At 41.6% G+C, this 24,149-nt stretch overlaps 1 protein-coding gene across 1 annotated transcript in view; it reads right to left on the bottom strand.

The window, feature by feature from the left end:
• LOC139277417 (protein argonaute-2) overlaps window positions 1-24,149 on the bottom strand; it is a 98,433-nt gene that overhangs the window by 53,916 nt on the left and 20,368 nt on the right. Inside the window, exons 2-4 of the mRNA XM_070895857.1 lie at window positions 13,351-13,552; window positions 9,150-9,270; window positions 291-472 (exon numbers count right to left, since the gene is read on the bottom strand). Of these exons, the coding sequence (XP_070751958.1) occupies window positions 291-472; window positions 9,150-9,270; window positions 13,351-13,552 (505 nt within the window). The remainder of the gene's footprint in view (window positions 1-290; window positions 473-9,149; window positions 9,271-13,350; window positions 13,553-24,149) is intronic.

Genomic DNA, 24,149 nt, shown 5'->3' with positions numbered 1-24,149 from the left:
ACTGCCTATGATGATGATGATGCGTCAATTGCTGGAACAGGCTCTCAGGAAAGATAAGAGGTCAGGACAATAGATTCACTTAAAAACAGCTGGATTGAGAATTCTGAAAGGATGAAATCAAATTGACTGCAAGGCCTTGCTCATCCAAACCTTTATAGCAGATCCAGTATCTGCTTTCCATTTGTTGAGGTTGTCAATTTTGAGTAATTGCAAACATATGATGCAACCTAAAACTTACATGGAAGATGTCTACTAAATATCACATTTAGTCACAAGTTGGCTTTTCTCACCTCATGGAGGGTAGATGTCTCATCACTACATCTAGTGCTTGAATAGATTCAAAAGGAATTGCTGGGAGTCGACCTGAAAGTGCATCATGCAAGGCTTGAAGGCTGACACATGCCACCCACTTTATCACCACCTTAAAGATTCTGTCCTTTCCTTCCCCTGGTAAAGTCACCTCTAGCTCCACCTATTTAAAAGAAAAAGCAAATTATGAACAGGGAAAAGCAGGACAACAAACGTTAACTACACATATAAAGAAATACAAATACCTATTCATAAGTCACATCAACTAAAAGCCATATTGAGAGAACATCGACACATAATAAATGTTAACAACCCCCCCATCAACACAAAAAGTGACAAGCACTTGTGCAAAGAAAGGGTATAATGCATACACAATAATTTATCTGGTTAATAAACTTCAGCAATAGTCACAATGGGAATTGATTGGGAGGTCCAGCTTTCCAACTGAATCTAATTTTCTATCATGTGATGCAAATAAATTAACAAACCTGGATCCACTTTACATTTCATTAGACCACAGAAGGATTGCATTAGTAATCATTTCACTGAATGAGCACATTTCCCTGAATCTGCTGCTATCCTTCTCGGGTTTATTACATTTCTAAGCTCCGTGTCATTAGCAAACTTTGAAATTATGCCCTTTATACCAAAGTCCAAGTCATTATATATATCTCTCCCAGTTGTTCCAACACTATTCTCTGATATCTGTGTCTCAACCAATTTCACATGCACGGTGCCACTGCCCCTTCAATCCCATGGGATACATTTAAAAATACAGCAGGCTGTTGTTAGTGTGACAGACGTATTGAACTCATAAATGATTATATCATTACAGGATCCACTTTACTCATTCAGGGAAATGATTACGACTGCAATCCTTCTGCGGTCTAATGAAATGTAAAGTGGATCCTGTAATGATCTAATCATTTATATAAAAGAGTTCAATACGTCGATCACAATAACAACAGCCTGCTGTATTTTTAAATGTATCCCATGGGATTGAAGGAGCAGTGGCACCGTGCATGTGAAATTGGTTGAGACACAGATATCAGAGAATAGTGTTGGAACAGTTTATTTTTCAGGCTGGAGGGAAGTATAGTGTGGTGACCCCACTGGGGGATAGACACGAAGCTTAGAAATGTAGTAAACCTGAGAAGGATAGCAGCAGACATCAGGATGACAGACAGACTAGTGAAATACACAACACATGGCAGTTGAAATTTAATGCTCAAAAGTGTGAAGTGATGCATTTTGGAAGGAAAATTAGAAGTCGGATATACTAAATGGCACAATTTTAAAGGCGGTACAGGAAGAGAGAGACCTGGGGATTCACATACACATACCTTTGAAGGTTGCAGGACAAATTGATAAATCTGTTCAAAAAGCATAGGATCCTTGGCTTTTATAAATAGAAATATAGGGTACAAAAGCAAACACCTTCATAAGTCACTGGCAAGAGCTCAGCTAGAGTATTGTCCAATTCACATACCACACTTTAGAACGGATGTCAAGGCATTGGACAGCATGCAGAGGAGATTTACCAGAATGGTACCAGGGATCAAGGAATTCAGTTATGAACATAACATAAGAAAGAGGAACAGGAGTCGGCCAAACGGCCCCTCGAACCTGCTCAGCTATTCAATATCATGGCTGATCTGATCATGGATTCAGCTCCACTTCCCTGCCTGCTCCCCATAACCCCTTATTCCCTTATTATTTAAGAAACTGTCTATTTCTATCTTAAATTTATTTAATGTCTCAACAGCTCTGAGGCAGCGAATTACAGATTTACAACCCTCTGAGAAGAAATTTCTCCTCATCTCTGTTTTAAATGGGCGGCCCTTATTCGAAGATCGTGCCTCTAGTTCTAGTCTCCCCCATCAGTGGAAACATCCTCTCTGCATCCACCTTGTCAAGCCCCCTCATAATCTTATACGTTTCGATATCACCTCATTCGTCTGAATTCCAATGAGTAGAGGCCCAACCTACACAATCTTTCCTCATAAGTCAACCTCCTCATCCCCGGAATCAACCACGTGAACCTTCTCTGAACTGTTTCCAAAGTAAGTATATCCTTTCGTAAATATGGAAACCAAAACTGCACACAGTATTCCAGGTGTGGCCTCACCAATACCTTATATAGCTGTAGCAAGACTTCCCTGCTTTTATACTCCATCCCCTTTGCAATAAAGGCCAAGATACCATTGGCCTTCCTGATCACTTGCTGTACCTGCATACTATCCTTTTGCGCTTCGTACACAAGTATCCCCAGGTCCCGCTGTACTGCGACACTTTGCAATCTTTCTCCATTTAAATAATAATTTGCTCTTTAATTTTTTCTGCCAAAGTCACACTTTCCAACATTATACTCCATCTGCCAAATTTTTGCCCACTCACTTAGCCTTTGTCCTTTTGAAGATTTTTTGTGTCCTCACACATTGCTTTTCTTCCCATCTTTGTAGCGTGAGCAAACTTGGCCACGTTTCACTCAGTCCCTTCTTCCAAGTCGTTTATATAGATTGTAAATAGTTGGGGTCCCAGCACTGATCCCTGCGACACCCCACTAGTTACTGATTGCCAACCAGAGAATGAACCATTTATCCCAACTCTTTTCTGTTAGTTAGCCAATCCTCTATCCATGCTAATATATTACCCCCAACCCCGTGAACTTTGATCTTGTGCAGGGCCTTATCAAATGCCTTCTGGAAGTCCAAATATACCACATCCACTGGTTCCCCCTTATCCACCCTGTTCGTTACATCCGCAAAGGACTGCAGCAAATTTGTCAAACATGACTTCCCCTTCATAAGTCCATGCTGACTCTGCCTGACCGAATTTTGCTTTTCCAAATGTCCTGCTACTGCTTCTTTAATAATGGACTCCAACATTTTCCCAACCATAGATGTTAGGCTAACTGGTCTATAGTTTCCTGCTTTTTGTCTGCCTCCCTTTTTTTTAAATAGGGCCATTATATTTGCAGTTTTCCAATCTGCTGGGACCTCCCCAGAATCCAGGGAATTTTGGTAAATTACAACTAACGCATCCACAATCCCTGCCGCTACTTCTCTTAAGACCCTAGGATGCAAGCCATCAGGTCCAGGGGATTTATCTGCCTTTAGTCCCATTATCTTACTGAATACCACCTCCTTAGTGATTGTGATTAAGTTCCTCCTCCCCCCCAATAAGCCCCTTGGCTATCCACTGGTGGAGATGAGTTATGCGGAGACTAGAGAAGCTATTATTGGGGACGTGGTAACAGGGCACTTAGAAAATCAATATTAGGCAGAGTCACCATAGTTTTATGAAAGGGAAATCCTGTTTGACAAATCTATGAAGTTTTTTTTTGAGAGTGTAACAGAGTGATTGGTGAGTAGTTTTTCTTTTCTTTATCAGCAAGTAATCTTTAGCATTATTGTTGCCAAATTAAGTTAATCTAGGGGTTAAGTCATGGTAGGAGAGCTCGGACACGTGTTATGCTCCTCCTGTACTATGTGTGAAGTCAGGGACGCTTCGTGTCCTTGACGACGACATACGCGGGAAGTGTATCCGGCTGCAGCTCCTGACAGACCGCATTGCGGCACTGGAGCTGCGGGTGGATTCACTCTGGAGTATGCACGATGCTGTGAATGACATGAATAGCACGTTTAGTGAGTTGGTCTTATTGCAGGTAAAGGTTACACAGCCAGATAGGGGATGGACCAGGGAGCAGTGGAAGGAAGGTAGTGCAGGGGTCCCCTGCGGTCATCCCCTTGCAAAACAGATACAACGCTTTGGGTACTGTTGAGGGTGATGACTCATCAGGGGAGAGCAGCAGCAGCCAAGTTCATGGCACTGTGGGTGGCTCTGCTGCACAGGAGGGCAGGAAAAAGAGTGGGAGAGCTAGTGATAGGGGATTCGATTGTAAGGGGAATAGATAGACGTTTCTGCGGCCGCAACCGAGACTCCAGGATGGTACGTTGCCTCCCTGGTGCCAGGGTCAAGGATGTCTCTGAACGGGTGCAGGACATTTTGAAGGAAGAGGGTAAACAGCCAGTTGTCGTGATGCATATAGGTACCAACGATAGATAAAAAATGGGATGAGATCCTACAAGACGAATTTAGGGAGCTAGAAGCTAAATTAAAAAGTAGGACCTCAAAAGTAGTAATCTCAGGATTGCTACCAGTGCCACGTGCTAGTCAGAGTAGATATCGCAGGATAGCTCAGAAGAATACGTGGCTTGAGGAGTGGTGCAGAAGGAAAGGATTCAAATTCCTGGGACATTGGAACCGGTTCTGGGGGAGGTGGGACCAGTACAAACCAGATGGTCTGCACCTGGGCAGGACCGGAACCAATGTCCTAGGGGGAGTGTTTGCTAATGCTGTTGGGGAGGGGTTAAACTAATATGGCAGAGGGATGGGAACCTATGCAGGGAGACAGAGGAAAGTAGAATGGGGGCAGAAGCAAAAGATAGAAAGAAGAAAAATAAAAGTGGAGAGCAGAGAAACCCAAGGCAAAAAGCAAAAAGGGCCACATTAGCGCAAAATCCTAAAAGGGCAAAGGATGTTAAAAAGACAAGCCTGAAGGCTCTGTGCCTCAATGCGAGGAGTATTCGCAATAATGTGGACGAATTAACTGTACAGATAGCAGTTAACGGATATGATGTAATTGGCATCACGGAGACATGGCTCCAGGGTGACCAGGGCTGCGAACTCAACATCCAGGGGTATTCAACATTTAGGAAGGATAGAGAGAAAAGAAAAGGAGGTGGGGTGACGTTGCTGGTTAAAGAGGAAATTAATGCAATAGTAAGGGAGGACATTAGCTTGGATGATGTGGAATCGGTATGGGTGGAGCTACGGAATACCAAAGGGCAGAAAACACTAGTGGGAGTTGTGTACAGACCACCAAACAGTAGCAGTGAGGTTGGGGACAGCATCAAACAAGAAATTAGGGATGCATGCAATAAGTACAGCAGTTATCATGGGCGAGTTTAATCTGCATATTGATTGGGTTAACCAAACTGGTAGCAATGCAGTGGAGGAGGATTTCCTGGAGTGTATTAGGGATGGTTTTCGAGAACAATATGTCGAGGAGCCAACTAAAGGGCTGCCCATCCTAGACTAGGTGATGTGTAATGAGAAAGGACTAATTAGCAATCTTGTTGTGTGAGGCCGCTTGGGGAAGAATGACCACAATATGGTAGAATTCTTTATTATGGAGAGTGACAGTTAATTCAAAGACTAGGGTCCTGAACTTAAGGAAAGGTAACTTCGATGGTATGAGATGTGAATTGGCTAGAATAGACTGGAGAGTGATACTTAAAGGGTTGACAGTGGATAGGCAATGGCAAACATTTAAAGATCACATGGATGAACTTCAACAATTCTACATCTCTGTCTGGAGTAAAAATAAAATGGGGAAGGTGGCTCAGCCGTGGCTAACATGGGAAATTAAGGATAGTGTTAAATCCAAGGAAGAGGCATATAAATTGGCCAGAAAAAGCAGCAAACCTGAGGACGGAGAATTTTATAATACAGCAGAGGACGACAAAGGGTTTAATCAGGAGGGGAAAAATAGATTATGAGAGAAAGCTTGCTGGGAACATAAAAACTGACTGCAAAAGCTTCTATAGATATGTGAAGAGAAAAAGATTAGTGAAGACAAACGTAGGTCCCTTGTAGTCAGATTCAGGTGAATTTATAATGGGGAACAAAGAAATGGCGGACCAGTTAAATAAATACTTTGGTTCTGTCTTCACGAAGGAAGACAAAGAACCTTCCAGAAATACTAAGGGACCAAGGGTCTAGTGAGAAGGAGGAACTGAAAGAAATCCTTATTAGGTGGGAAATTGTGTTTGGTAAATTGATGGGATTGAAGGCCGATAAACCCCCGGGGCCTGATAGTCTGCATCCCAGAGTACTTAAGGAAGTGATCCTCGAAATAGTGGATGCATTAGTGATCATTTTCCAACAGTCTATCGACTCTGGATCAGTTCCTATGGACTGGAGGGGAGCTAATGTAACACCACTTTTTAAGAAGGGAGGGAGAGAGAAGGCGGGTAATTATAGACCGGTTAGCCTGACATCAGTGGTGGGGAAAATGTTGCAATCAATTATTAAAGATGAAATAGCAGCACATTTGGAAAGCAGTGAGGAGATCTGTCCAAGTCAGCATGGATTTATGAAAGGGAAATCCTGCTCGACAAATCTTCTAGAATTTTTTGAGGATGTAACTGGTAAAGTGGACAAGGGAGAACCGGTGGATGTGGTCTATTTGGACTTTCAAAAGTCATTTGACAAGATCCCACACAAGACACTCGTGTGCAAAATTAAGGCACATGGTATTGGAGGTAATGTACTGATGTGGATAGAGAACTGGTTGGCAGACAGGAAGCAGAGAGTCGGGATAAACGGGTCCTTTTCAAAATGGCAGGCAGTGACTAGTGGGGTGCCGCAGGACTCAGTGCTGGGACCCCGGCTATTTACAATATACATTAATGATTTGGATGAGGGAATTGAGTAATATTTCCATGTTTGCAATGACACTAAGCTGGGTGGCGGTGTGGGCTGTGAGGAGGACGCTAAAAGGCTGTAGGGTGACTTGGACAGGTTAGGTGAGTGGGCAAACGAGTGGCAGATGCAGTACAATGTGGTTAAATGTGAGGTTATCCTCTTTGGAAACAAAAACACGAGGCAGATTATGATCTGAATGGCGGCAGATTAGGAAAACGGGAGGTGCAACGAGACCTGGGTGTCATGGTACATCTGTCATTGAAAGTTGCCATGCAGATACAGCAGGCGGTGAAGGCGACAAATGGTATGTTGGCCTTCATGGCTAGAGGTTTTGAGTATATGAGCTGGGAGGTCTTACTGCAGTTGTACAGGGTCTTAGTGAGGCCTCACCTGGAATATTGTGTTCAATTTTGGTCTCCTAATCTGAGGAAGGACGTTCTTGCTATTGACGGGGTGCAGCGAAGGTTTACCAGATTGATTCCTGGGATGGCAGGACTGACATATGAGGAGAAACTGGATCGACTGGGCCTTTATTCAGTGGAGTTTAGAAGGATGAGAGGGGATCTCATAGAAACATATTAAATTCTGACGGGACTGGACAGGTTAGATGCAGGAGGAATGTTTCCGATGTTGGGGAAGTCCAGAACCAGGGGACACAGCCTAAGGATAAGGGGTAAGCCATTTAGGACTGAGATGAGGTGCAGCGTCAAGAATCCAGAGTTCCGCCCAAACCGCCCCGGGGCGGTTTGGGCACGCCCTTTGACATTCCGAAATCCGGAAATACCCGAACCTTTGCTCGGGAGTCTCTGGATGTGTGACGTCAGAAAGCAAATAGATAGTCCAAAATCCAGAACGGCCTTAGATTCCGGATTTTAAGAGCTGTACCTGTACCATAAATATTCAAACTCTGACGTGCTACATGTACAATATGGGGTCTATAGGTTTTTAGAGAAACCATACACCATTTAGTTTTTCAACAATTGTGTACAAAATATAAGTATTTCTCTCGTAAGAGGGAAGGAGCATTTCCTTTAGAAGATTGGCTGAAAAACAGAAAACAGAGTCAGGATAAATGGTTCATTCTCTGGTTTGCAATCAGTAACGAGTCGGGTGCCGCAGGGATCAGTGCTGGGACCCCAACTATTTATAATCTATATTAACGACTTGGAAGAGGGGACTGAGTGTAACGTAGCCAAGTTTGCTGATGATACAAAGATGGGAGGAACGGCAATGTATGAGGAGGAAATAAAGAGGCTGCAGGAGGACATAAGACAGGCTAAGTGAGTGGGCAAGAACTTGGCAGATGGAGTATAATGTTGGAAAGTGTGAGGTCATGCACTTTGGCAGAAAAAAAATCAAAGAGCAAGTTATTATTTAAATGGAGAAAGATTGCAAAGTGCCGCAGTACAGCGGGACCTGGGGGCACTTGTGCATGAAACACAAAAGGATAGTATGCAGGTACAGCAAGTGATCAGAAAGGCCAATGGAATCTTGGCTTTTATTGCAAAGGGGATGGAGTATAAAAGCAGGGAAGTCTTGTTACAGCTGTACAGGGTATTGGCAGGGCCACACCTGGAATACTGCGTGCAGTTTTGGTTTCCATATTTACAAAGGGATATTACTTGCTGTGGAGGCAGCTCAGCGAAGGTTCACTAGGTTGATCCCGGGGATGAGTGGGTTGACTTATGAGGAAGGGTTTAGTAGGTTGGGCCTCTACTCATTGGAATTCAGAAGAATGAGGGGGGATCTTATAGAAACGTGTAAGATTATGAGGGGGCTTGATGAGGTGGATGCAGAGAGGATGTTTCCACTGATGGGGGAGACTAATACTAGAGGGCATGATCTTAGAATAAGGGGCCACCCATTTAGAACTGAGATGAGGAGAAATTTCTTCTGAGGGTTGTGAATCTGTGGAATTCGCTGCCTCAGAGAGCTATGGAAGCTGGGCCATTGAATAAATTTGAGACAGAAATAGGCAGTTTCTTAAACGATAAGGGGATAAGGGGTTATGGGGAGCGGGCAGGGAAGTGGAGCTGAGTCCATGATTAGATCAGCCATGATCTTATTGAATGGCGGAGCAGGCTTGAGGGGCCTTATGGCCTCCTCCTGCTCCTATTTCTTATGTTCTTATATTCTTTGACGCAATTTACAACATTTTATTCACAAAGGTTCACAATTTGCCTATGAGCTATCTGTCTCCCATTTTGAAAATATATAAATTACATTATTTCCAAGCCTGTGGTGACAAAATAGCACTATTTTTCAAACCTCTTCATTTGGGCTGACCTAATGCAAGAGTAAGCACTCAGTGCTTTATCACTTGAAGTTCATAACTTAATTTTACTCACCCTGTCTCGCCCTATCGGAAGAGGCATTGCAGTGTAGAGGTTCTTCCTTCCATCAAACACCGGTTTCCGGTCACCAAAAATCTGATTTTTAAAATGTTGAACCATATGTTCAACAATTTCCCTGAAAAGTAAAATAATTATTTCACTTCTGCAGCTGACTGGATAAGTTTCTATTATCCAAGCATACAAAAAAAATGTCCCAAACTGGCTTAATTTACTCCTATTGCACAAATTATTAATCCAAGTATAAAATGTTGAGTATCTCATCCAAAAGACAGCACCTCCGACAGTGCAGCACTCCCTCTGCAACTGCACTGTGGTGCCAGCCTCGATTTTTGTGCTCAAGTCTCTGGAGTGGGACTTGAACCCACAACCTTCTGACTCAGAGGCAAATGTGCTTCCACTGAGCCACAGCTGATCAGCTCCATTTAAAGGAGTGAGTCCAACTTGATAGCGAAATTTAAAATTGTTACCAACATTTGGATTGTGGCAGTACCGTACTATTTTGCAATATATTCGGATGCTCAAGCTATGATTTGTTGCTACATTGAACTACAGCCTCTAATCCTCAATTCTATACAGCTAAGTTGTACTGCACAAGATATTGCACCTCCCTCCACTGATAGCACTAGTACAGCTTCTAACAAAAGCATTTGAACGGAAGAGTTAAAAGCTTGTGGTATAAATGCTGTGTCACAATATATATATTTGGAATATTTCTGGTCTGTCATGTATGTCGAATTTGTCAGCTTAATCATCGTCAATTTCAATTTATTTTTTTATTATAAATGGTTCAGCGTCTGTATTTTTCTCCTTTTTTGTTGATTATTTTCTAATTTCATTACAACAGGTCAATCTGCCATGGCATTGCACTTCGGAAGTCAAGATCAAGTAGTCTTCAGAGTGAGGGGGTAGGGATGAAGGAACCAGGTTACGCAGACTTAATGCAATCCCCCATCTTAAAGTCATACATTCTGGGAGAAAAGGAACGCTTGCTACGCTGGGTGTTGCAAGTTATTTATCTGCGGATATGAAAGATTATACACCTCAGTAGCAGGGAATTTTAATGCAGGTTCCATTCATTAACAGCTTGACAACTTGAGAAAACAATGTTTTAATCAATTTATTATTCAATATTTAGTACTTCTCCCTTTGGGCGGTTCTGGATTGCCACAGTTAACGTGATATAAACGTGGCAGATGCATTAGGAATCAGTGTCCTGTGAAATCCAGATTTTCCGGTTAGACGAGGGTGAAGCTGGTAATTTTAGGGATTGAAACCACTTAACACTTTTCATTCAAATTTAATGTGGCATGGAATTATGTCTAAAGAATTTGGTATGGTAACAAAAGGACAGAGCTAGGATGGGGGAGAGGGACAGGCAGGGAAGAACCAATAATGGGGAACAAAGAAATGGCAGACCAGTTGAACAAATATTTTGGTTCTGTCTTCACAAAGGAAGACACAAATAACCTTCCGGAAGTACGAGGGGATCAAGGGTCTAGTGAGAAGGAGGAACTGAAGAAAATCCTTATTAGGCAGGAAATTGTGTTAGGGAAATTGATGGGATTGAAGGCCAATAAATCCCTGGGGCCTGATAGTCTGCATCCCAGAGAACTTAAGGAAGTGGCCCGAGAAATAGTGGATGCATTGGTGATCATTTTCCAACAGTCTATCGACTCTGGATCAGTTCCTATAAACTGAAGGGTAGCTAATGTAACACCACTTTTTAAAATAGTGAGAGAGAAAACGGGTAATTATAGACCAGTTAGCCTGACATCAGTGGTGGGGAAATTGTTGGAATCAATTATAAAAGATGAAATAGCAGCACATTTGGAAAGCAGTGACAGGATCGGTCAAAGTCAGCATGGATTTATGAAAGGGAAATCATGCTTGACAAATCTTCTGGAGTTTTTTGAGGATGTAACTAGTAGAGTGGACAAGGGAGAACCAGTGGATGTGGTGTATTTAGACTTTCAAAAGGTTTTTGACAAGATCCCACACAAGAGATTGGTGTGCGTGCAAAATTTAAGCACATGGTATTGGGGGTGATGTACTGACGTGGATAGAGAACTGGTTGGCAGACAGGAAGCAGAGAGTCGGGATAAATGGGTCCTTTTCAGAATGGCAGGCAGTGACTAGTGGGTTGCCGCAGGGCTCAGTGCTGGGATCCCAGCTATTTACAATATACATTAACGATTTAGATGAAGGAATTGAGTGTAATATCTCCAAGTTTGCAGATGACACTAAACTGGGTGGCGGTGTGAGCTGTGAGGAGGACGCTAAGAGGCTGTAGGGTGACTTGGACAGGTTAGCTAAGTGGGCAAACGAGTGACAGATGCAGTATAATGTGGATAAATGTGAGGTTATCCACTTTGGGGGCAAAAACATGAAGGCAGAATATTATTTGAATGGCGGCAGATTAGGAAAAGGAGGTGCAACGAGACCAGGGTGTCATGGTACATCAGTCATTGAAAGTTGGCATACAGGTACAGCAGGCGGTGAAGGCGGCAAATGGTATGTTGGCCTTCATAGCTAGGGGTTTTGAGTATAGGAGCAGGGAGGTCTTACTGCAGTTGTACAGGGCCTTGGTGAGGCCTCACCTGGAATAGTGTGTTCAGTTTTTGTCTCCTAATCTGAGGAAGGACGTTCTTGCTATTGAGGGAGTGCAGCGAAGGTTCACCAGACTGATTCCCAGGATGGCTGGACTGACATATGAGGAAAGACTGGATCGACTGGGCCTTGATTCACTGGAGTTTAGAAGGATGAGAGGGGATCTCTCAGAAACATATAAAATTCTGACTCGACTGGACAGGTTAGATGCAGGAAGAATGTTCCCGATGTTGGGGGAAGTCCAAAACCAGGGGACACAGTCTAAGGATAAGGGGTGAGCCATGTCGGACTGAGATGAGGAGAAACTGCTTCACTGAGAGAGTTGTTAACCTGTGGAATTCCCTACTGCCGAGAGTTGTTGATGCCAGTTTGTTGGATATATTCAAGAGGGAGTTAGATGTGGCCCTTACGGCTAAAGGGACCAAGGGGTATGGAGAGAAAGCAGGAAAGGGGTACTGAGGGAATGATCAGCCATGATCTTATTTAATGGCAGTGTAGGCTCGAAGGGCCGAAAAGCCTACTCCTGCACCTATTTTCTATGTTTCTATTCTAATTTTTAAACAGTGAAGAAGAAACAGAAGCCTCGGAGACTCTAAAAAGAATCAAATATCTAGTTAAAATTAAACTGAAAAAAATAGTATGAGGAAAAGGATAAAACTGAATTATGCAAAAGAAAAATAAGATGATTTTGTACCCACTCTGAACATCCGCATTGTTTCGGAGAGGGACAATAAGGATGTTCACAGACTGAGCAGAAAAGCTGCTGAGCAGCCAGAATGTGCAATTATAACAAGTTTACACAGGCAAATCCCATACTAAATGTGGATGGATGAAGTTATGACTGGGAAAAAGTTAACGTAGAAGGTTACTGCACATAAGATATCTACTCAGCTCATCTTTTCTAGAGCACTCTATATCTAATTTCACTGGCATTTATCTTCCGCTCTTTCAAGTGTTTATCTATTGCACTTAAAGACTGATGATTATGATTATGTTCAAGCAACCAAACCACATTTCCCAGGCGTCACTGTATAGCACCAGATTTCCCTACCTCTACCCTAAACAGCCCCAAGTTTCCTCCTTTTTTCCTGGCTTAACCACAATGTGGCTACTTCTCACTCACATAAGTCCCACTCTCCTGATTTACAAGTCTCCCATCCAAACTCATGTTATTCGTCACATAAGCCTGCTACTATCTCGCTCGATATTAGTCCCCCTCCTGCCACTATCTCTCTCCGTTAGCCTCCCTCCTGCCACTATCTCTCTCAATGTTAGCCCCCTCCTACAATCCAATCCAGGACTCAGTGCCATCGCTGCTTCAGGTCCTGCACCAGACAGACTGCACTGTTCACTTTTATTCCTTCTGGTCCCACACATGCCGAGGGATGGAATAATGTTTCACTTCAACTGGTTTGCACAATTGAATTTATGGAGAATCCTCTAATCAAACATTTAGCACCAAGACCCTGAATAGAGCGGTTATAGTTATGGTTAACCAGTACTCAAGCAGCAGAAATTTCCCATTCAGGAAACTTACATTAAAACAGAATTGACACTTAAAAAATGAACACTGATTATTTCACATTACCTGTTTACTCTTCTTGGGCATTTGTCTGGTTTTATGTCGATATCATAATGGTAGATTTCAATTTTTGGAATGTCCACCTCAAAGAAGTTGGCCTGCAGCTTGATTGGTCGACCCATAGTGCCAAAATCAGGTCTCACAGGTGGTTTGAAAGTTGACAGTGTCTGCACTGGCGGCGTTGGGGAAGATGGATCCGGAAGAGAAACTAGAGAATTAAAGAGAGATTGTACATATAAATCACATCTACAGTTAGCCACAAATTTCTAGCATTTATAAAGAAACACAAGACTAAGATAATTCTTAATGAATCAATAATTCTGACCAAGCTAGGTTACTCCTGTTAATAATCAGTGTGTTTTCATAGAATACACCACAGAATGAGGCCATTCAGTCCACTATGCCTGTGCCAGCTCTTTCCCAGAATTATTCAATTAGTCATCCCCCAAGCTCCCCCTTTTCCCATAGCCTCATAAACTTTTCCCATTTCAAGTATATATCCAATTCCCTTCTTCATTTAATGTTCTCTGCTCAAGGAGAACAATACTAGTTTCTCTCGTCTCCCCATATAACTGAAGTCCCTCACTCCTGGTATAATTCTGGTAAATCTTATCTGTACACTCTCCAAGGCCTTGACATCCTCCCTAAAGCATGGTGCCTAGAACTGGATACAATATTCCAGCTGGGGCCTAACCATTGTTTTATAAAGGTTTAGCATAACCTCCTTGCTTCATATTCTATGCCTCTATTTATAAAACCAAGGATTCCATATGCTTCAACAGCTTTATCAACTTGTCCTGCTACCTTCAAAGATTTGTGTACATAAACCCCCAGAATCTTTGAGAATACAAAATTCTAATGAACTAAATTATGATCACATTTTAGCTTTGAACTATTCGCAACCCAACCAACAGGACTGTCACTAGGCTTCATACACTACTTGGGTAATCCTTCTAACTCATTTACCTTAAATTGCTACCACCACCAGTAACAGCATCAAATCTATAAGCAATATTTTCCTCATGCCAGTTTCAAATGATCGCCTCAGACATAAGGAGTTGGGAGAATAAAATCGGTAATCTGATTATGTTGCTGCGTATTTTCTGCACTTCATGTGAATCTAGTATGAAAATTTAAAACCAACCATTGCACGTTACCTAAATCCTAATTTTTTTTAAATCTAGAATTTGTGAACAAAATTTCAAACTTTCCATTACTCTTTGCTAAAACCATTATAAATGAGTGTATATTGTTCTGTCTGTAGAAAAATAATGAGACCTACCAACTACTAAAAATGTACATATATGGAAACAGCGCTGGATAATAAACAAAGACGAACCAGTATAAAAATGTGCATCAGGCAATGAGAGTGCCACACGCATAAATAGTTATCTCCTACAACAGCACTCTTCACTGGTCCTTATCTAATTTAAAAGACATGCTCCTCCAGCAGTGCCATGCCTTATACACAATGATAAAGAAACTATCAAGTCTGATCAAGGAACCGAAGGAACCGTGGACTTCTGTTGGTATAAATGTTTTATCACATGGTTGTTTACATCATTGCTTACATTAACCAGGCCATCAACTTATTTTCATGTTACTTTCCTCCATCTCACCAAGCCATATACCATCCACTCTATTCATTCATCCATCCGTCCGTCAATTGGTACATCAATGGGCAGCTTATCCCCATGCTTCCACTTCGGATAGTCACAAAGAAATCTACAATATTCACTCCCTACCCATCCTTTTAAGGAAGTGTTTCGCCTCTATTCACTACCACCCCATGATGACATGGAAAAAAACTATAGTAAATGATCAGTATAAACTATCACTAATATCCGCCCCATTTACCTTGCAGGGCAGATAGCAATAGAAAAACAACTGTACAAGTTCAATCTTTTGTACACACAATTGAAAAATTGTGATCTGTAACTTTTATGTTTGACCCCAAAGCTTCGGTGATGGCTGGAAGAAGTCCATATCGGCTGAAAATGCAAACACAGTATCCCTGGACTGCAAGAACGGGCTGAGCAGTTAAGCCTTCCAGTAGCCAGAACAACTGGCAGTGGTTTGCCACTTCTGCCACCAGAAGGTGAAACATCACCACTTCATGTACTTCACTCCTTCAATGCCAGTGCTGCCATCTTTACAACACAGTGCTACCAGAAGTGCTACAATGCAAAGCAGGCACAAGACGAATCAAATATGCAGCACAGGGAAATTCACAGTTGTGAGCAGAAACACCTAGTCAGTACTTACACATAGGACTAAAGATCACAATCGCCCACTGTGCACAATAAAATGCATGAGGAGGAACGTCTTCATAATCCTGAGAATGCACCATGACTTTAAAGCTCCTACCATTTTCAGTTTATTAAAGTTATTCCATATTGATAAAAACACTTTCACTACTTGGATCCTCAAGAATAGTGAGATACAAAATGTAATCGTTCATCTAATTGGCAGTGAAAGCAAGAGTGTGACTGGTAAAATAGACTATCCAAATTAACAGTCCACGACATGCTATTCCAACATACAAGAAACAGTTCTTCCATACCACAAGATTCTGTTTTTGTATTCAAGTTCTAATTATAATTGTGATAAAAGTGATTAAGCATAGCAGCAAAATGAAGCCAATAAAAACACTTAGATAGGGCAATGAAACATTCATTCCAAATGTGCTTTACTAATAAATTTTAAAACAGTACATTAAAAGTAAAACTAGGAATGCAGGAAACACGCTGCAGATCCATTAACGTCAAAGATAAAAATTATTTAACATTTTAGGTAGAGGTATTTAAAGTTCGAACAATAATCTATCTTTACTCTTTAGATATTTCTCGCCTCTACAGTTTTTGCTTTGTTAGCATATCAGACATAGTGGTTCGAAACATTGCAAGCTGTGATAATGTTGCAGCTAATCATTGAAAGTTTTTTCAAAATATTTTCAAACTCAGGATTATTTTTTAAAGATAACATTCTGAAATTTCAAACTAAATTTTATCATTGTTACTCTAAAAATAAATGGCTGTAAAAGGCTGGTTAGAAAATAAAAATTAAAAATAAAGCTCTAAAATGGCCAAACGATGCCACAAACAAACATCTTTGATCGACTCAGTGAGGAAATTCTTTACTGTTGTCAATTGGGGTCATAAAAGACAACGGTTAAGTGTACAGATTAAAAACCATTTTGTCCATCTGGCATAGCTAAAAATGTTAATCATGTATACCACATACATGACTAATAAAGTTTTTGTAGTAGACATGAGCTCAGTTATCACTCCAAAAAACATGCCTATTCTTATCTTGGTAATTTTATGCATTGCAATTAGCATTAAAACAGTGCCAATATAGAAAAAGCCTTACATAAAAACATAAGAATTAGGAGTAGGCCATTCGGCCCCTTGCGTCTGCTCCACCATTCAATAAGATCATGGTGGATCTACCTCAACTCAACTTCCCTGCACTATCCCCATATCCCTTAACATTCAAAAATCTAAATCGATCTCTGTCTTGAATATAGAAACATAGAAAATAGGTGCAGGAGTCGGCCATTCAGCCCTTCTAGCCTACACCGCCATTCAATGAGTTCATGGCTGAACATGCACTTCAGTACCCCCTTCCTGCTTTCTCGCCATACCCCTTGATCCCCCTAGTAGTAAGGACTTCATCTAACTCCTTTTGAATATATTTAGTGAATTGGCCTCAACTACTTTCTGTGGTAGAGAATTCCACAGGTTCACCACTCTCTGGGTGAAGAAGTTTCTCCTCATCTCGGTCCTAAATGGCTTACCACTTATCCTTAGACTGTGACCCCTGGTTCTGGACTTCCCCAACATTGGGAACATTCTTCCTGCATCTAACATGTCTAACCCCGTCAGAATTTTAAACGTTTCTATGAGGTTCCTTCTAAACTCTAGAGAACATAGGCCTAGTCTACTCAATCTCTCCTCATAGGACAATTCCCCCCATCCCAGGAATCAGTCTGGTGAACCTTGGTTGCCAGAGGGAGTGTAAGTACATCCTTCCTTAGGTAAAGAGTCCAAAACTGTACACAATTCTCCAGGTGTGGTCTCAGCAGAGCCCTATATAATTGCAGTAAGATATCTTTATTCTTGTTCTCAAATCCTTTTGTAACAAAGGCGAAAATACCATTTGCTTTGTTAATTGCTTGCTGTACCTACATGTTAAGTTTCAGTGATGCATGTACAAGGACACCCAGGTCCCTCTGAACACCAACATTTCCCAATCTCTCACCGTTTAAACCATACTGTTATTCTAATTTCCCTACCAAAGTGGATAACTTCACATTTTTCCACTTTTTATTCCATTTGCCATGTTCTTGCCCAATCACTTACCCTGTCTACATACCCTTGAAGTCTCTTCACATCCTCCTCACAACTTACATTCCCACCTAGCTTTGTATCATAAGCAAACTTGGATATATTGCATTTGGTCCCCTCATCCAAATCATTGATATTGATTGTGAATAGCTGAGGCCCAATCACTGATCCTTGCGGTACCCCACGAGTTACGGTCTGCCTACCCAAAAATTACCCGTTTATTCCTGCTCTCTGTTTTCTGTCCGTTAACGAATCCTCAATCCATGCTAGTATATTACCCCCAATCCCATGAGCCCTAATTTTGTTTAATAACCTCTTGTGTGGCACCATATTGAATGCCTTGTGAAAATCAAATACACCACATCCACTGCTTCCCCCTTATCTATTCTACTAGTTACAACCTCAAAACATTCAAACACACTTATCAAACATGATTTCCCTTTCATAAATCCATGTTGACTCTACCCAATCATATTTTTTTCTTCTTTAAGTGCCCTGTTACCACATTCTTAATAATAAATTCTAGCATTTTCCCTACTATTGATGTCAGGCTAACTGGTCTCTCACTCTCTCTCCCTCCTTTCTTAAATAGTGGTGTTACATTTGTTACCTTCCAATCTGCGGGAACCTTTCTAGAATCTATGGAAGTTTGCAAGATGACAACCAATGCATCCACTATCTTTAAAGCCACCTCTTTCAAAACCCTAGGATGTAGGCCATCAGTTCCAGGGGCTTTCAGTCCCATTAATTTCTCCGGTATTATTTTTTTTTAACTAATACTAATTTCTTTCAGTTCCTCATCCACACTGGACCCTTGGTTCTCCACTATTTCCAGGAGGTTTTTTACGTCGTCTTCCGTGAAGACCGACAAAGTATTTATTTAATTTCTTTGCCATTTCCTTATTCGCCATTATAATTTCTCCTGTCTCAGCCTGTAAGGGACCCACATTTACTTTTGCTTATCTTTTCTTTTTTACATACCTATAGAAGCTTCAAGTTTGTTTTTAAGTCTCTCGCTAGTTTACTCTCATATTCTAACTTCCCTTTCTTTATCAATTTCTTAGTCCTCCTTTGCTGAATTCTAAGATCCTCCCAATCCTCAGGCTTACTGCTCTTTTTAGCAACATTTAAGCTTCTTTCTTCGATCTAATACTATCTTTAACTTCTCGTCAGCCACAGTTGGACCACTTATCCTGTGGTGTTTATGTACTTTAAAATAATGTATATTTGTTGTAAATTATATATTCATTCTTTAAATGCGAGTCATTGCTCATCTATGTCATACCTTTTAATGTAGTTTCCCAATCTATTGTAGCTAACTCGCCCTTCATACCTACATAGCTTGCTTTGTTTAGATTCAAGAGAGTTTACCAGCAGATCTACTGCAAAAACAGAATACTGTGGATGCTAGAATTCTAAAACAAAAACAGAAAATATCCAGGTCAGGTAGCATCTGTGGAGCATTCCAGCATTTTCTGTTTTTATAACATAGGAACAGGAGTAGGCCATTTAGCCCCTCGAGTCTGTTCCACTATTCAATGAGATCATGGCTGATCTGCAACCTAACTCCATATACCCACCTTTGGCCCATATCCCTTAATACCTTTGGTTAACAAAAATCTCAATCTCAGAGAATCTCTCAATCTCAGACTCAAAATTAACAATTGATCGAGCATCAATTGCCGTCTGTGAAAGAATTCCAAACTTCTACCACACTTTATGGGTAGAAGTGTTTCCTAATTTCACTCCTGAAGGGTCTGGCTCTAATTTTTAAGACTATACCCACTATACCTAGGCTTCACAACCAGCGGAAATAGTTTCTCTCTATCTACCCTATCTGTTCCCCTTAATTTCTTGAAAACTTCAATCAAATCACCCCTTGACCGTCTAAATTCCACAGAATACAACCCTAATTGTGTAATCGCCCCCGGAGTCCAGATATCATTCTGGTTAGCCTATGCTGCACTCTTTCCAAAGCAAATTTATCCTTCCTGTGATGTCCAGAACTTCTCAATACTCCAGTTATGGTGTAACCAGGGCTTTGTATCGCTGCCACCTAACTTCTATCCCCTTGTATTTTAGTCCTCTAGATATAAAGACCAGCATTTCATTAGCCTTTTTGATTATTTTCTGTACCTGTTCATGACATTTTAACAATCTATGTATCTGGACTTCCAAGTCTCTTTGGACTTCCAGTTTTTATCTTTTAATCATTAGAAAGTACTCTGTTCTATCCTTTTTAGGTCCAAAATAGATGACCTCACATACGCCTATATTGAAATCCATTTACCACAGTTTTGCCCATTCACTTAATCTATCAATATCTTTTTGTAATTTTAAGCTTTCATCTACACTGCCTACAATGCCGTCTATTTTTGTGTCATCGGCAAATTTGGATATGTGACTTTCTATCCCATTATAAGTCGTTAATGAATTCAATGAATAGTTGAGGCCCCAACACTGATTCTCGAGGGACACCATCAGTCACATGCTGCCAATTAGAGTACATGCCCATTATCCCTACTGTATTGGTTGCTTGCTGACAGAGATGGAGCCAGACTCTACACATGGCATACAAAAGCAAAATACTGTGGATTCTGGAAATCTGAACGAAAAACAGAAAATGCTGGAAATACTCAGGTCAGGCAGCATCTGTGGAGAGAGAAACAAAGTTAACGTTTCAGGTCGACGACCTTTCGTCAGAACTGTGAGCACCGAGTCTCGTCGCCAAGAGCATGCAAAAACCAAGCGCAGACAGCGGAAGGAGCGTGCGGCAAACCAGACTCCCCACCCTTTCCTTCAACGACTGTCTGTTCCACCTGTGACAGGGATTGTAATTCCTGTATTGGACTGTACAGTCACCTGAGAACTCATTTTTAGAATGGAAGCAAGTCTTCCTCAATTTCGAGGCACTGCCTATGATGATGATGAGAATGGTCATCAACCATAAATTGAGAATTTGTGCTTTTGATTCCAAGGTCTAAATCATTAATACCAGCACTGATCCTTGTGGGACCCAGCTTCCCACCAGTCTGAATAGCTACTCTTTATCCCTTATTTAAACTTCTTGCTTTTCCTTTCTGTCCCTTTCTTTTCTCTCTCTCTTAATCCTATCTTTCTTTCCCACACTTCATTTCTCTTTCTGTAGCCGATTTGACTAATTCATCATATTTCCTTCTCCAGTGTTCCTGTTTCTTTCTCAATTCTAAATCTCATTTGTTAAAGTAGATAGACCATTGATCCAGTCATTCACCAAGATCCCAGATGCCCTGTTCCTGTTATCAACTCGCACTTCTAGCAATTTGCAGTGCAAAAGATTTTCAAGCAGAAGGATGAGAGAGAAAGTCTAATGGGGAACGCAGCGAGCTGTCCAGCTCCAGCAAATTCTAGGCCCTTATTACTGAAGTCTAGTGGAAGGTACTAAGTTTTACTATAAACCTACAGTGAAAAGGACCCAATGGTTTGGCTTACAATAGCATACTCCATTGCAACAGGTCTTCAGACAAAACTCTGTGAATATTGCTTACTAGTTAAAGAAGACAGCAGAGAGACTGGAATTAACATTTCCACACAGAATGGCAAGAGTTATAGATGTAGATAAATTCAGATAAGGGATTGGTTATCAGCCCAAAGTAGAGATACAGCTTAGCATAGGACAAACTGGAGGAAGTTGAAGTAGTTGTAGGGAAATATCCTTCAGGATTGAAGAAAGAAAAGGTATTGCCTAGATTTTAAAAAACAAGCCAAATCTGACGATGGCAATTACATATTTATTAGCCTATCAAAGTGGGTAAAAGGCTGGAGCAGTACCTATATAAACAAAGACTGAATTAAAAAAAATAGATTTAGAACAGTTACAGGCCATTATCCTATTGTCTGCCAATGTGTGAAAACTTAACATTTTGCTGACTCGATTTCTTTAAGACTTCGATTTATATAAGTAACATATAGCACCTTTCACAACCACCGGACGTCTTAAAGCGCTTTACAGCCAATGAAGTACTTTTTGAAGTGTAGTCACTGTTGTAATGTAGGAAACACAGCAGCAAATCTGCGGACAAGCAAGCTCCCACAAACGGCAATGTGATAATGACCAGATATTTTGTTTTTGTTATGTTGATGGAGGGATAAGTATTGGCCAGGACATTGGGGATAACTCCCCTGCTCTTCTTCAAAATAATTTCTCATAGGCGGTACCTCAAAGCGAGGATGACTTGCTTCCACGGCAAAGAGGGATGACACTAAGCTGGGTGGCGGTGAGAGCTGTGAGGAGGATGCTAAGAGGCTGCAGGGTGACTTGGACAGGTTAGGTGAGGGGGCAAATGCATGGCAGATGGAGTATAATGTGGTTAAATGTGAGGTTATCCACTTGGTTGTCAAAAACAGGAAGGCAGATTATTATCTGAATGGTGACAGATTAGGAAAAGGGGAGGTGCAGCGAGACCTGGGTGTCATGGTACATCAGTCATTGAAAGTTGGCAAGCAGACACAGCAGGCGGTGAAGGCAGCAAATGGAATGTTGGCCTTCATAGCTAAAGGATTTGAGTATAGGAGCAGGGAGGTCTTACTGCAGTTGTACAGGGCCTTGGTGAGGCCACACCTGGAATATTGTACATCCCTGTCTGGAGTAAAAATAAAGCAGGGAAGGTGGCTCAACCGTGGCTAACAAGGGAAATTAAGGATAGTGTTAAATCCAAGGAAGAGGCATATAAATTGGCCAGAAAAAGCAGCAAACCTGAGGACTGGGAGAAATTTAGAATTCAGCAGAGGAAGACAAAGGGTTTAATTAAGAGGGGGAAAATAGAGTACGAGAAGAAGCTTGCCAGGAACATAAAAACTGACTGCAAAAGCTTCTATAGATATGTGAAGAGAAAAAGATTAGTGAAGACAAACGTAGGTCTCTTGCAGTCGGATTCAGGTGAATTTATAATGGGGAACAAAGAAATGGCAGACCAATTGAACAAATACTTTGGTTCTGTCTTCATGAAGGAAGACACAAATAACCTTCCGGAAGTACTAGGGGACCGAGGGTCTCGTGAGAAGGAGGAACTGAAGGATATCCTAATTAGGCAGGAAATTGTGTTATAGAAATTGATGGGATTGAAGGATGATAAATCCCCGGGGCCTGATAGTCTGCATCCCAGAGTACTTAAGGAAGTGGCCCTAGAAATAGTGGATGCATTAGTGATTATTTTCCAACAGTCTATCGACTCGGGATCAGTTCCTATGGACTGGAGGGTAGCTAATGAAACACCACTTTTTAAAAAGGGAGGGAGAAAGCGGGTAATTATAGACCGGTTAGCCTGACATCAGTGGTGGGGAAAATGTTGGAATCAATTATTAAGGATGAAATAGCAGCGCATTTGGAAAGCAGTGACAGGATTGGTCCAAGTCAGCATGGATTTATGAAAGGGAAATCATGCTTGACAAATCTTCTGGAATTTTTTTTGAGGATGTAACCAGTAGAGTGGACAAGGGAGAACCAGTGGATGTGGTGTATTTGGACTTTCAAAAGGCTTTTGACAAAGTCCCGCACAAGAGATTGGTGTGCAAAATCAAAGCACATGGTACAAAGCACATTGACATGGATAGAGAACTGGTTGGCAGAGAGTCGGGATAAACGGGTCCTTTTCAGAATGGCAGGCAGTGACTAGTGGAGTGCCGCGGGGCTCAGTGCTGGGACCCCAGCTCTTTACAATATACATCAATGATTTGGATGATGAATTGAGTGTAATATCTCCAAGTTTGCAGATGATACTAAACTGGGTGACGGTGTGAGCTATGAGGGGGATGCTAAGAGGTTGCAGGATGACTTGGACAGGTTAGGTGAGTGGGCAAATGCATGGCAGATGAAGTATAATGTGGATAAATGTGAGGTTATCCACTTTGGGGGCAAAAACGCAAAGATAGATTATCTGAATAGCGGCAGATTATGAAAAGGGGAGGTGCAACGAGACCTGGGTGTCATGGTTCATCAGTCATTGAAAGTTGGCATACAGGTACAGCAGGTGGTAAAGAAGGCAAATAGTATGTTGGCCTTCATAGCTAGGGGATTTGAGTATAGGAGCAGGGAGGTCTTACAGGGCCTTGGTGAGGCCTCCTGGAATATTGTGTTCAGTTTTGGTCTTCTAATCTGAGGAAGGATGTTCTTGCTATTGAGGGAGTGCAGCGAAGGTTCACCAGACTGATTCCCAGGATGGCTGGACTGAATATGAGGAGACACTGGATCAACTGGGCCTTTATACCTGGGGTGTTTAGAAGGATGAGAGGGGATTGCATAGAAACATACAAGATTCTGACGGGGCAGGACAGGTTAGATGCGGGTAGATTGTTCCCGATGTTGGATAAGGGGTAGGCCATTTAGGACCGAGATGAAGAGAAACTTCTTCACTCAGAGAGTTGTGAACCTGTGGAATTCTCTACCGCAGAAAGTTGTTGAGGCCAGTTCGTTAGATA

Source organism: Pristiophorus japonicus, chromosome 1 (assembly GCF_044704955.1).
Source record: "Pristiophorus japonicus isolate sPriJap1 chromosome 1, sPriJap1.hap1, whole genome shotgun sequence".
Lineage (NCBI taxonomy): Eukaryota > Metazoa > Chordata > Chondrichthyes > Pristiophoridae > Pristiophorus > Pristiophorus japonicus.
Note: the sequence above shows the minus strand (reverse complement) of the source record. Positions and strands in the feature narration are given on the sequence as shown.